Source organism: Pseudorca crassidens, chromosome 10, assembly GCF_039906515.1.
Source record: "Pseudorca crassidens isolate mPseCra1 chromosome 10, mPseCra1.hap1, whole genome shotgun sequence".
NCBI classification, from domain to species: Eukaryota; Metazoa; Chordata; class Mammalia; order Artiodactyla; family Delphinidae; genus Pseudorca; species Pseudorca crassidens.
The window spans coordinates 75,162,740-75,177,734 of NC_090305.1; the positions used below are offsets into that span (position 1 = coordinate 75,162,740).

A 14,995-nucleotide genomic window follows, 5' to 3' on the forward strand; every position below is an offset into this window, starting at 1 on the left:
ATGGGTTTAGTTGCTCCGCGACATGTGGGATCTTCCCGGATCAGGGCTTGAACCCGTGTCCCCTGCATTGGCAGGTGGATTCTTAAACCACTGTGCCACCAGGGAAGCCTCTGAGTCTTCTTTTTATGAAAGCAAACCTCACCATGGGAAAATAGTGACTTTTAACTTGGAATCAGTGTAATTCGTTAGCACTGACAGCTTTTCTTTGAGTGACTTGATCAGGTGTTCAGAGCACATAATATGCCTAAAAGAAGCAGTTCCTCCTGGCATGAGTAGTAAGTACCCAATAAATATAAAAACAGATCAGTTGAGCAAAGCTGCATCCATGAATCAGAAGAAACAAGCTTAATGATGTCCACATGATACTATGCTTCTCTGTGAAAGTCTAGTGCTATGGACTAAGATGAACTAAGCTCCTTAGATTTTGTAGTTAATGATTAGAGCTAGAAGGATCTAGCTGGTTATGGCATCAAAATTAAACATCTGCAACCCAACTCATATACCTGTGTCATAAGAAATACTACATTAAGGAGCCTTATTGTATTAATGTCATAATCCATGTAGAATAATTTTAATATTTAAAAGATAATTTAAAGAAAATAAAAAATTAACATATATCAGTTTTTTCTATCACTGAAAACTATCATTGAGATTTAAAAATTTACAGATCATTTAAATCCCAAGTAGAAATTTTGTTATGATGTGCTTTCAAAAGAATGTTTATTGTTGCACATTTTTGCTCAAGTGGATGGCATCAAACGCACATCAGCGACACCCGCCCCTTCCCCATGAGTCTTGCCCTGCACGCTTGCTGCAGGGACAGGAACAAATGCTAGAAGGCACTTGCCCATGCAGTGCTGTGCCCACTGTCCTCCTCATAGCAAATTCTAAAGGAACAGCCATTACGAGTTAAAGGGCACAGGTGCTTTGCTTCAACTACCTTTGAAGGTCAAAAAGGACGTTGGATAGGCCAATCCTTCTTTTTAGCATAACCACATTCTTCCTGCAAGGAAAATGGTCTTAAAAAACTACTCTCATAGGAATTCACCGTTGATGCCTAGCTTATAAACAAGTATATAATCATGTTTTTCAAAAGGCCAACTAGTGTATGCTGCTTTTTAAACACTTACAAATGCTGACGACACCTGCTGGTAGAAAATATGATTTTAGTTAACTGCTGATGGAGAAGTGAGGCCTACAAGGGCTGGCTGTCTTTTGAACTGGTAACGAAACAGAAAACGAGCCCCCCAAATCACTTAAGTTTCTTTTTCCAACTTTGCCTATCGCCATTATCAGGAATCGATATGCCAGATTAATGAGGCTAGGAGATGTACTGGACTGGACCCCTCTGATTATTCGAGGAGTATAGAGCAAAAGAGATATTCCTACTCTGATTTAAACAGTAGGGGAAACAAATCCTAAATAGTGATACCTGAAAAATATTTACCAACTATTTTGGAAACTGTTCCTCTCCCACCCTTACTCTCACACCAGAACCTCCCCATGAAAGGAAAATAAGTCACATTTTTAAATCTGGATTCAGCTACCATGCAGAAAATTGATATCTGACATCTGGTGATACATTTTTCTTACCACATTTGTGATATACAGATATATTTATATTCTAAGAACAAGAATAAGAAAAGATTAAGCAGATGGGTTTTATACCTAAGCCTTTAGCCAAACTACACAAAAATACAGGACTAAGTGACAGCAGGAAGGGACTAGTTAGAGTCCAGAGCTATTCTCAGTATTCTTTTCTTTGACCCAATTCAATTTATTCATTAAGCTAGGTTATGCCTTGTTTCCTTCCAAAAGGAGTCTGAGGGGACACTAGCTTCACTGCTCCCACATTCATTAAATTATGAAGTTCCCACTGAAAAATCATATATCCATTCCAAGCCTGAACAACCTGAATTCTATGCAGGTACTGTCCTGTCAAAACTTAAATAAGAGTCCAAACACCACTAAGGCCATCACACTTCCACAGCTGCTGGGAACAAAAACGCTTTGTGAAAATACACAACTGAATTGAGGTGTGGGATGGGGATGGGGGTGAGAAGTTAGTTTGCACTCAACTTACAGAAAGCTGATTACAACCTGAGACTGTCTGGAGTCCTGTCAGCTTGGAGCAGATCTTGTTAGAGGCAATGAATCTTTGATGCTGTCCTCCCGAATATACATAATTCAGTGAACCAAGAGCACAAAACTGAGCAGACCCAAGGGTGGCAGGTGGGTGGACCCCCAAGAGCACTGTGACAAGGCCGGATGCACACTTGCCTCCAGACTTTCTTGGTCGTGGTGGGGGAGAGAGGAGATCTCCCAGATACACACCAGCGGAAATGATGACCTGGGTCCTGTGGGTTCCACTACAGCTTAGCCACAGCAAAGGTGCAGTCTGATGAAAGCAACCGTACTCCCCAACATCCTCAACGAAAGAGAGGGACGCTTTCTCCTCCACCTGAACCCAACCTTTAAGGCCAGTGAGCTCTCTGCCAGAGATATAACACACAGGAGGAAAAGGCAGACTAAACATAAGCCAGGAGGATTCCCTCACATTACTCTCAAGGCACAGGAAAGTTACCAGAAAGAGAAATGTTTTCAATGTTCCAAGAGGGCTTCCCACTGCCCGGAGGAGTTTAATTCATTTTAAGAATCCATGTGGGAGACACTCATATTACTCATTTAGCTCCCAGACACCCAACTGAATGACACCCACTGGCCACAGATGACAAGCAGAGGTGCTGTGATCCGTCTTTGCTGCCGAACAGCTGCAAGTCCAAGCCTGACAGATGAGATGTCCTGAGGGGTCCACAAGAATGTCCCCTTGCCCAGTCAACCTCTGCAAGAGGAAACCTGTGCTTAAAGGGTAACTTTTCCCTGGACTTCCGTGGTGGCGCAGTGGTTAAGAATCCTCCTGCCAATGCAGGGGATAGGGATTCGAGCCCTGGTCCAGGAAGATCCCACATGCTTCGAAGCAGCTAAGCCTGTGCACCACAACTACTGAGCCTGCGCTCTGGAGTCTGTGATCCACAACTACCGAACCCGCGTGCCACAACTACTGAGGCCCGCGCGCCTAGAGCCTGAGCTCCCCAACAAGAGAAGCCACTGCAATGAGAAGCCTGCGCACCGCAGGGAAGAGTAGTCCCTGCTCACCTCAACTACAGAAAGACCACTCGCAGCAACAAAGACCCAATGCAGCCAAAAATAAAATAAATAAAATAAATAAATTTATTTTTTAAAAAAAAGGGTAGCTTTTCCCTGACGACCAGGCCCATTGATGCAGTAAGTCCCTCTTTGGAGTGGATCGACAGTCTGAGAGCCCTGCAGGACGCAAAAGAGAGGCAGGGGCAAAGAGGCTGCTGCCCTCAGGCTGGGAGGAAGAGAGATGGGGACAGAGGAGGTGGCGCTCTCTTGATCCATAGAGGGGGTGGAAGGGAGGCAGAGAGACAGAGACAGAGTTAGAGATGGAGACAGGGAGACAGAGAGACAGAAAGAGTGTATGAGAGATGGAGAGAGAGGAAGAGGAATGCACAGAGTGAGAGATGGAAACAGAGAGACAGTGACACAGGGAGGGAGCAGAGAGAGTAAGAGACGGAGAGAAAGACGGACCCGGAAAGGTCCAGGTGGAGGCCCTACCTCGGAGTCCTTGGCTGGACTGCTGGCCGGGGGTACTTCCAAGCTGCAGTTCGCTCTCTTGACCGTGAGGTAGAAGGGGTAATCCTTGGCTACCATGGCAGCTGCCGGGCCTGCCCGTTGGGATGTCACCGCTGACCCGATGCGACCACAAAACTCCCAGGCGAAAGGGGGTCCCAGCTCCACGGTGCCGGGCGGCTGCAGCGGCTACACGGAGACTGACAGCCGGCTTCTAGCCTAGCTCGGCCTGACTCTGACGCTCCGGCTAAAAGGGGGCGGAGCTTAGACCAAGCCCGCCCGCCCGTCTAGGCTGGGGGAGTGGGCGGGGCCCTGCAGGGAGCTCCAGGGAGCTCCCAGGTGCCACCTCGCTGAAGCCCCCTCCCGAGCCGCGGCGGTATACGGCGGCTGGACCCTTCCTCCCGCGGGCCCTCGGCTCGGGGCCACCCAGCCCAGTGGCAGCTCCAGTTGGGCTCCGCGGCACACTTGGGGTGGAAGAGGCGGCGGGTAGAACGGAGGTTAGGGCGAAGCCGGGCGGAGGCAAGCGGCCTTGAGGGAAAGTAAGAGTTTTAAAAACCCACATGAAGAAGCAGTATTCTGTCTTGCCTTATTCCTAGCCAGTCTCTCCCCATACATTTTTTTTTAAACCATGGCTCACGGGCCCAGCCGCTCCGCGGCATGTGGGATCCTCCCGGACCGGGGCACGAACCCGCGTCCCCTGCATCGGCAGGCGGACTCTCAACCACTGCGCCACCAGGGAAGCGCTTCTGCGCCCATTTTTAAGTATGAAGAGGCTGGTAAGAGGCTGCCTGCCACTTAGAAGAGGAATCTGACAGGGGGTGTCAAGATAAAGCAGTGATGAGCCGGCACTACCACGCCTTACTGGAGAAACACATTGCAAATGCCCAATAGGCAATTATAAGATCATTCCCTGCAGCCCTGTCTGGAACAGTAAAAAACAAACCCAAATTGGAAACAACTGTAATATCCACCAATGGGGAGTGCTTAGGTAAATTCTTATCACTATGGAACACCACGCAGCTGCAGTCAAAAAGAAGATGGGTCTGTGGGTGTGGCATGGAAAGATCTCAAATGTATTAGGTTCAGTTAAAAAATAATTGCAGAGTAAGCACAGTATAATACCATTTGTGTTAAAAAAAAAAATCACATCTACAAATGGATACCATAGGGCTTCCCTGGTGGTGCAGTGGTTAAGAATCCGCCTGCCAATGCAGGAGACATGGGTTCGAGTCCTGGTCCGGGAAGATCCCACATGCCGCGGAGCAACTAAGCCCGTGCACCACAACTACTGCGCCTGTACTCTAGAGCCTGTGAGCCACAACTACTGAGCCCGCGTGCCACAACTACGGAAGCCTGTGCACCTGGGGCCCATGCTCCACACAAAAGAAGCCACCGCAATGAGAAGCCTGCGCACCGCAACGAAGAGTAGCCCCCGCTCGCCACAACTAGAGAAAAGTCTGCGTGCAGCAACGAAAACCCAATGCAGCCATAAATAAATATTTTTAAAAAAGAATACCATATATTTTCCCATTTGTGTTAAAAAAAAACCCCACATCTACAAATTTCTCTATATTTTCTATAGAGAAATGTAGGTAAATACCATTGAAAACCATCTGGAAGGATCCACAGCAAGTTTTTACAGGGCTGAAAGGAGGCAATCAGTTCCAAGGGAATTAAAAGTAGTGGGCAAAGGAGCCTTCATATTATAGCTAACATGTTCTTAAATATTTTATATGAAAAACATATCCATGTGTTGGGAAATTAGAAATTAATTTTTAAAATATTAAAATGAGCATTATCTCAACAGTTATTTTGTAGACTGCAGTGTTGAATTTTTTCCCCCTCCTGTCAAAGTCATGGCCACAGCAGGTGGGGGTCTAGGGAGATGATGTCTTTCCTTTTGACTTCTTAGGTATGCAGGAGGTAGTGGGAATGGAAATATCTAGTCTCTGTTTCAGTGTTCTCTGCTCCAGCCGAGGCCAGAATCCAGCAGTTCCTACTTTCCAGGCAGGAAACCTCACGATATACAGCCCTTTCATCCCTGCCTTGGGGATGAAAACCCACACGCTGGCACTAAATTCGCCGGCTTTCCTGCCCAGCTAGTGTGGACAAACTGCCTTCAGAAGCAGAGAGAATCTGGTCCAGTTCTGCCAGCCTCACTCTTGCCAACCATGTAAAGGAAGCTCCTGAATGAGTGAGTTCCAGCTGACACTGAAGAGAGCATCTGAATTTTTTCCCTCAAATATACACCCTAAAGCAGTGGGAAGGAAGTAGTTGAAAAAGAGGTTTGGGGTGGGAAAGAGCGGCTCAGGACCACTTGTTTTTTTCCTACCTGTACTCCTGAACACAACTTTGTCCTTTTAGCTTGAACTGTGCTGATGGAGAGCTTACACAGATGCTCACTGCAAGTCTGGCCAAGCTTGCGGTGGGGAGTGAGGGGAATCCCACCTCCAAGGGCAACCAACCAAAGCAGCCCCTGATTAACTTTGCCACCAAAGGCCTCACACAGGGCTCCTCTGGCTGCCGAGGATTTGAGCTGAAGCACCTGGAGCTTGCCCCTCATTCCCTGCCTCCGCCTGCTCCTCGGGCCCCCACAGGCCCACCACCCCAATTAGGCGGCTCTGGTCAGTAACAGTCCCTTCATGGACGGGCTTTGATCCCTGTTGGAGCTCACTCGGCCTTGACCTCCAGTTGGGAAGTGTACATCCAGCACTTGGTGAAGAAGAGAGTGACCCTGGTAAACTATGCCAGCCCTGGGACTAGGCTACTCACTGCAGGATTCTCCGGACCAAGCACGAAGTCTGGCATATGTAAGTCCACTGTAGTAATAAATAAACCCTACGCAAGAGAGGGAACTTTAACCTCAAGTACAAATATCGTAGAGCAAAGAAGAGTCATATCGGTTGATGGAAAGGCTGCCATATCCACTTGCTCTTAAACATTTTTTTGCCCCTCTTCAAAAGACGGAACCATAAAAATCAGTCAATATACATGGCACAATATATGTGCAGCAAACTCATGTCTTTCCCAGTATGTATGCTAGGCAGAGAGAGAGGAAGAGGAAGAGGAAGAGAGAGAGATTGCTAATGGCCAGTAACAATTTAAATTGTGCTGGGGGAAAAAAAAAAAGGCATAAGCCCCAAATGAGTGCAAAAGGGAAGATGGGAATCTGGAGTTCCTTTGGGTGGTCTGATGCTTCCAAGCCTCTCATAGCTTGAACGTCTCACCACGGTGAATAAGATTCTGATGTTTAAAGACATATATTTTTCATACAATAAGGCCTGTAAACTGAAACCTGCAATTTTGGGTATACACAAGCCATGTATGTGGTCCTTGAGACATTTAAAGGATTTTCAAGGGTATTTTTGACTCCATGCAATATCCACTTTCAGAACCTCCCTTGTGTGTGATGTGCTACTCCAACATTAGCAGATTTGGGCAATCTGCATAGGATTCCAACCAGGGGTGTCCATGGTCAAAGACTTGGTCAGAAAGCAGGCTGCTTGCCACTATGGAGAACAGTATGGAGGTTCCTTAAAAAACTACAAATAGAACTACCATATGACCCAGCAATCCCACTACTGGGCATATACCCTGAGAAAACCAAAATTCAGAAAGAGTCATGTACCAAAATGTTCATTGCAGCTCTATTTACAATAGCCCGGAGATGGAAACAACCTAAGTGCCCATCATCGGATGAATGGATAAAGAAGATGTGGCACATATATACAATGGAATATTACTCAGCCATAAAAAGAAACGAAATTGAGCTATTTGTAATGAGGTGGATAGACCTAGAGTCTGTCATACAGAGTGAAGTCAGAAAGAGAAAGACAAATACCATATGCTAACACATATATATGGAATTTAAGAAAAAAAAGTGTCATGAAGAACCTAGGGGTAAGACAGGAATAAAGACACAGACCTACTAGAGAACGGACTTGAGGATATGGGGAGGGGGAAGGGTGAGCTGTGATAGGGCGAGAGAGAGAGGCATGGACATATATACACTAACAAACGTAAGGTGAGCTAGTGGGAAGCAGCCGCATGGCACAGGGATATCGACTCAGTGCTTTGTGACTGCCTGGAGGGGTGGGATAGGGAGGGTGGGAGGGAGGGAGACGCAAGAGGGAAGAGATGGGAACATTGTATATGTATAACTGATTCACTTTGTTATAAAGCAGAAACTAACACACCATTGTAAAGCAATTATACCCCAATAAAGATGTTAAAAAAAAAAAAAAAAGAAAGCAGGCTGCTCTACAGGAGGGCTCCCAAGCACAGCCCTGAAGCTGGTATCAGAGTGGAGAGAAGTCAGTCCAACTCTGCAATGCTGCCGAGCTGAGCAGCCCCAGGAGCCCAGCATTCCCCATCCTGCCTGTGTGTGTGTTTATGGGCTTAAGAACAACACTGCCCTAACAGTCAGCTTCACTCAAAGCCATGGCACAAAGTGCCTTTCAGAACTCGCCTTCGGCACAACTCGTTATGATCCTATAAAACGCTTCAGAGCCGGGCAGTGTTTCTCGCTAGCCAGAAGCCTGGAGACTGGAATAAAGAAGCCTGTTCTGCATTTCCAGGAACGGTGCCAAGAGCAGAGCCTGTGTTCTCGCCTGGGCTGAGCAGGGCTCATTTGTGCTGCTGATGGGGTGGTGGGCTTCCACCCACAAGCCTAGCTCGGGCTGTTAGCTCCTTTTAGACAGACTGCCAGGCACGACTGGGAGACCATCCAATCCCACTGCCATGGCTGTGAGCAGAACAGGCCCAGCATGAGGCTAAAACTTCAGAAATCAAAGTGGTTGTGACAGTCTTCTCAGCCAACGGGACAATGCTTTGTTCTGACAGCAATATTCTTAGTATCTCCACCCATTCCTGAATCTCTCTGCCAGAAAGGTGTGTGAGGCGCACCTGCTCGAGAAATATGGTTGAGTTTAAAATATGGCCTTTCACCTATAACCTCTGCTGTGAGGTATGTATTTGCAGAAGGAGTGCAAGTGACAGTAGTTGATGCCCTAAAGCCTAGACTTCAAACACAATGCACCTCCATCTGCTTCCCTGGCATCTGGAGCTATCTTGTCTACCCCTGCTAATCTGACACGGTCGTGTAGGTACATGTTGGACATGTGTGTACTAACCCCCCTCCCCTCCCCTTCTATTTAGGTGACATTCCCAGCTAATGACCAAGCTCCCTTTCCTTTCTGCAACTTCAATCTTGATGGGAGAGGGGAGTTAAAAGCCTGAAGAAGTTCTGGCAGTGAATTCTGAGAGATCAGGACTGTGGTTTACTGCCAGACAGGTAAAAATGGCGCAGATAAAGCACTGACAATACCTAAAATCATCTAAAGCTCTCCCTCTGCCTGGGGAGATGTCCACTGGCTCTAGGTTAGATTTATGAAAATATATACCTGGATCTTCTAAAGCTGGAAGACTTCATTCTTGCCTTCTCTTATAGATCTCATTTTCTGAAACAAGTCTGAAAAACCAGTTAGGTGATAGCATCTCTTTCTCCCAGTATTGAGCTAATCCTGTGACTTATTAGCTATAATCCAAAAACAATCAAGATTTTATGTTTAAATACAAAGAATGATATGTGTCATGCCCTGATATACCACAGACAGGTACAATCATTATAGCAGTGATTCCCAACTGGGGGCGATTTTGTCCCCTAGGTGACATTTGGCAATGTCTAGATATTTTTGATTGTCACCGGGGGACGGTGCTAGTGGCACCTAACGGGTAGAGGGCCAGGATCCTGGTAAACATCCTATAATGCACAGGACAGCCCCCCACACCAAAGAATTAACAGGTCCAAAATGCTTATAATGCCACAGTTGAGAAACCATGCATTAAAGGGTAGAGCTGAAATATGGCATCAGAGCCAGGACAATCTGTTGGTTTTGACTTCAAGAATATTTTCGCTTTAGACCTTGATCACTGATTGATGTCAAATGTCAGTTTAGGCATAGTGAAGCAACGAAAAAAATGCTTCAGTGCCAAGAAGCCTCAGAATATTGACATGCCTAAAATCTTTCCTTCATGCCCATACCTGACCCTTAACTGAATAACAGATTTCATAAAGCATGAAAGGACAAGAGAATAAAGAAGAACATGGGAGTAAGTGGGGAGGGGGACAGAATATCATCTTAAATTGTTTCAGATATGAAAATGTACCTCAAAAGGCCAGTGAAAATGAAAGTTGCAATGACAGATAATACTTTAAGAAGAACTTGGGGAGGGGGAAGAAATGTTTCAAAGCTTGGTTTTTCCCAGGACAAACTTTACCACCACATTTAATTGTTTTGGGGGGCAGAAATGCAAACTCAGTGATGAAATAAAACCCCCAAAGTGTACAGTTTACTGTGTTTTTGATACATAGCATAGCCTGTGCAATCAGAAACCTGTCTTCACTGAAGATTTTGCAATAAGAATCCTGACTTTCTCCAATTTGAGCTGATTACTATCAGCAGGCTTGCTTTGCTTACAGAATTTGAGCCAACCTTTAGAACCTTCTGTACACTTTGAACTTTATGGGGAGTCTGCATTTGTTTGAGAGTATTTCATATTTTTGGACCAAAAATTTAATAAATTTGTTATACTCCAAAACTATTTATTCCCTTCAGACTATAGCTAATGTATGCATCATGTAGGGTTTTTATACTAACCACTGCATGGAGAAACTGGAATCTAAAATGTGTAAATTCTAGCTTTGGATAGTGGAAGTGTTTTCTCTTCCATCAACTACAAACTCAGCAATCAAAGTGCCATATTTCATCAAACCTAAGATGCCAAAGACTGTAATATGTGCTATTATTTTTATGTACAACCAAGAAAGAAAAAAATGTGGCCAATTAAGTTATAACACGTGATCAATTGTAGGATACATCCCAATTCCAGAGACGTTAAAATGTGGGGGAATGTGCATAACAATGAAATATAGCACTATTCACATCTTCTGGCCAGGATTGGAAAACCTACACATTTATAGAAATATGAGTCGTGTGAATTTAGGGACAATAATTCCAGAGACCACCTGCAGTGAAATCAACTGAGAAGCTTATCAAATCCACATCACTGGGCCCCACTTTGGGTCTGCTGATTTGGAATCTTCAGCAGCGGACTCCAGACATGTGTATTTTTGATAAACACCCTCAAAGCACATTGTTTGAGTAGTAAAGTGTGAGAATTATCAGCAAGCCCAATAATGAACCTGGGCCCCCGCCCTTCCGGAGACACTGGAACCCCAGATCCTCAGGCCAGAGGTGTCCAGGGGTAATTAGCCCATTGGTTGTAGCATCACAATCCAGAATAGGCACAGAGAGCTGCTTATTTGCTCAGGCAGTACTAAGGAAGTATTACGTGCTGGACAGCCTGCCAAAAACATGGGTGCATCAGGGATACAATGAAAAATAATGCAAGTCCACGTTCCCAGTAAACTACCAACTAAGCCACCCACAAGGAGATGTGTTCTGGCTCTTGGGACTTTCATTTACAATCTGGTATCCAAAGTTCCAATTAAAAACATGCTTATCTTCATAGCCAGGGGGCATGACTGCATTTAAGTTTCTAAAAAATTAGCTCCAGCAGTAGAGAATGGGAGGAGGGCGGTTGGCTTGAGATGTTTACTTGAAAAATACCTGGGGCTTTGGTGGGGGTGGGGAGGGGAGGGTGGCGTGAGCAGAAGACCTTAATTACAGAACGAGTTCAACCAGCACAAACAGACTCTGGGACTCCTGGCAAGCCTCTGTCTCACTCATCTGGTGGGAGCCAAGTCGGCTGCTGTGTGGTAGAGCGCAGCCAATTAGCTGAAAGTGTTCCTTGTGCCGTGGGCATCCCATAATACTACAGAGGGGTGGAGGGTGTTGGTTAAGTGAACCGAGTTACAGGAGCTTCTGCTGTGTCTGAATTTTTCCATCTCACATCCAAACCCAAGCTCAGCAAACACAGGTCTCAGATGCCTGCAATTCTGACTGAACCAAAAGCCTTGGCAACGGAAGGCTGAAGAAAAGCACCAGCCTCTAGTTCACCTACTTTTATTCCTGTATGATCATTTAATTCTTTGGCATGACAAGAACCATCAACCAGATGGCTCCCTGGCTAATTCCTCTCCTCCAAGACTGTCCTCAATCCGCAGGCAAGGGGAACCCTTACTTTGTAACCACACAGTGCGGAGTACCTGTTTTTCCCTAATAATACTCACCCCGCTCATAATGACTGACTCCGTGTGTCTCCACCTACAAGGGCACAGGGACCATAACTATCTCAATCACCACAGTGGCTCCAGCTCCTTCTATCATGCTGGCACATGGTAGAAGGATCCATATTTGTTGAAGTGAAAATCATATTGAAATGGCACTAATCAAAGATCATGTCACAGAGGTGGTAAATTCAGAGAATTTTTGCAACGAGGAACATCATCTATTTAAAGTTTCTGAGATGGGACCAAGAAAGTAAATGCAGAATACCACAGTGGGCTGTTAAAAGAAATCTTGAAAAGGAGCATGAGTCCCTTAATAAGCTTCTTGAAGAGTCCCAAACTCACTGAAACCACCTTTCGAGATGGCTCCTGCAGTGTAAGGCTATGGGGCCCTGTTGGATATTACTGAGAGTTTTCAGTTTCCTCCAGCTTTTTAAACACACTCAGCAATTTACACTCATTTCTGAACAAGGTAGACTTGCCAGGGAGATTGAAACTCTGGTGGCAAAGAGATGTCAAATAGTTTGTTTTCTAAGACTCCTTGTAACAAGCTCATCTTCCCTTTTCCTTCCCTCTAGAGGCACTGTCTTCCTTTTCCTTCTCTAGTTTTTGATTCCAGGTTAAACTCTATAATTTTTTTTTTCTTTTCAATTTGCCATGCTCATACCTAGTGCTATTAATATAGAAACTTTGTTCTCTTGAGCTGGGCCCTGGGTGGCTGACTTTTAAGGAGAAGGGGAGATTTTGCCTGGTGTTTCTGCAAGATCAAACATGGTGCTGGTCTACTGTTGCCAGGTTGATGTGAAATTATGGACTCAAAAACTTTTTAGCCAAGGAAGCCAGGGGAGAGGAAGGAAACTTCTCTGCTGGCTTCTCTGCTGGCTGACCAAGGGAAGGTCATGCTCTCCCGTCTGGGCCTCCTCACCTGGAGTCTTACAAGAGGTGCTTTGAGAGCTCACTCTGGTTTCAACACAGTACGTAGTGAACAAAACTCATCTGTCAGGGAGTGGGAGGAAGGGAGGGAAGAAGGTAAGAGAGAATTAAAATTGTAAAGCCAACATCATGTGGCTTCCTCCTTGAACTTTAATAACCCAGTGCTGCCTGCAGGCTCAGAAAAACCATATGCAATGGGTAGGTACAAGGATTGCTCTGGTGCCAGGAAAATGCAGCAAGACATAACTTTTATAAGGTAAGCAATGAATAAATGCCCTGCAGGAACAAAACAGCTTTTAAAATCTCTGAAGTTGGCAGCCAGATGCCTGAAACCTTGGTTCGGTGCATCCAAAATGCACAACAGATAAGACCACCTTTAAGATGAAGTCATCTTCCAGGGAAAACAATAGGTGGGGAGGCTGAGTATTTATGATTCAGAGCAGCAGGGGAATTTGATCTGTATTTTCTTTGCCACAGCAAGACCCATTTTAATGCATGTTAGAGGTTTTCCACCAGTTGGGCAAATTTTCTAGAACGCTTTTAAAGGGAAAACATTTTACAGCCTGCCTTGGTTTCTGAAAGAGTCATCTTTCTCCCTGGGTTAGGGGTGATCTTTTCTTGTCTCACGGCATTATCGAGAAGATCTGAAACTACTACTCTTCATCTGGATTCTGCTGTTGTTAGAAAAGGCAGTTTGGGGTGTCTCATTACACTTCACCCTCAGAAATGTTAAAGGAAGTGCCTGTCACCAACAGTCAAAAATAAAAATGAAAATGATGCTGGCAGAGCTCAAAAACCAAAGGGATCAGCATTTTGCTTCAGTTTCCTGTTCATAAAACTTTATAAAAACAACCCACCCATTAAAGAAAAAAGCCCACAACAATAGCTCATTATTCTTTTCCTAAACGCTTGCCTCATGCCACTCTGAAATTAGGTGCCATCATGTTTCCTGAGTTATGGGCTCCAAACACCACATCCCTTTCCTCCCTGCCTTGCCCCCACCCCACCTGGCATCATTCCTGAATTTAGACACTTCTCCAGTTTACGAGCTCAGCAGAGAGAGGCCAGTGTTCCCCTCCTACCTGCCCAGAGGAGGCCAAGCATCTGCCCCAGCTGGAAGCAGGAATAACAGAGGCTTCCTTCCCCCAAATTAATTTTCATTTCCTAGAGAAACTTTTAACATGGAAAGTGCAAAATTTCAAAGTGAAGGAAAAAAATTCCTACCGACTGCTCCAGTAAACTGATCATTACAAATGCATTGCCTTGTGACATTAATTTTTGAAGAATAAGATATTTCCCTTCCACCCTCGTTCTACAGTAAAACTTTATGGAATATTCAACACCCCATCCTTCAGTCCCTGGGAGAACACAAGAGAATACAAGCTCTAGAGTAAGAGGCCTGAATGCAAATACCAAGGTTTCCACTTGCTGACGATATGACTTTGGACACTTTATGTAACCATGCCAAACCTCAGTTTAATTGGCTGTAAAATGGGGGATATGAGAGTTTCAAGGCTTTAATGAGATAAAACATATGAATAGTTTAATGAGATAATGCATGTGTCAGCAATCTAGGCACAAGGTAAGCGCATAATCCATATTGTTATTAACCTTTCTGGTATACAAATCATCTTACTCCCTCTTTTATCAATGAAACAGAGAGGAAAAGATGGAATTTGGGGATCTTTTCCACCCCCCTTGCCTCCAAAGGGGTTAATTCTTTAATTTAAACCAGGATTTCAAATACTGATTTAACTACTGGACATGTATAAAAGAAGCGGCACAGTGAAGAGTGAAATGACCTAAATTTGAAGACATGGGATCCAATCCTCGTTCTACCACTAAATTTGCTGTGTGACCTTGGGCAAGTCTATTAAACTCTCTGAGGTACAGTTTCTTGAACTGTAAAATAAGGCAATTTAAAAATAAATGCTCGGGGCTTCCCTGGTGGTGCAGTGGTTAAGAATCCGCCTGCCAATACAGGGAACACGGGTTCAAGCCCTGGTCCGGGAGGACCTCACATGCTGCGGAGCAACTAAGCCCGTGCGCCACAACTACTGAGACTGCGTTCTAGAGCCCGCAAGCCACAACTGCTGAGCCCGTGTGGCACAACTACTGAAGCCCACGTGCTTAGAGCCCGTGCTCTGCAACAAGAGAAGCCACCGCAATGAGAAGCCCGTGCACTGCAACGAAGAGTAGCCCCCGTTCACCGCAACT

At 45.3% G+C, this 14,995-nt stretch overlaps 1 protein-coding gene across 5 annotated transcripts in view; it reads right to left on the minus strand.

The window, feature by feature from the left end:
- ARHGEF3 (Rho guanine nucleotide exchange factor 3) overlaps positions 1-14,995 on the minus strand; it is a 311,757-nt gene that overhangs the window by 64,267 nt on the left and 232,495 nt on the right. The window contains exon 1 of one of the 5 annotated variants that reach the window (XM_067754835.1): positions 3,640-3,883. The exons of the other annotated variants lie outside the window; for them this stretch is intronic. Within the exon in view, the coding sequence (XP_067610936.1) occupies positions 3,640-3,735 (96 nt within the window). The 5' untranslated portion in view covers positions 3,736-3,883. Of the gene's footprint in view, positions 1-3,639; positions 3,884-14,995 lie in introns of those variants that run through there. 5 annotated transcript variants of the gene reach the window in all.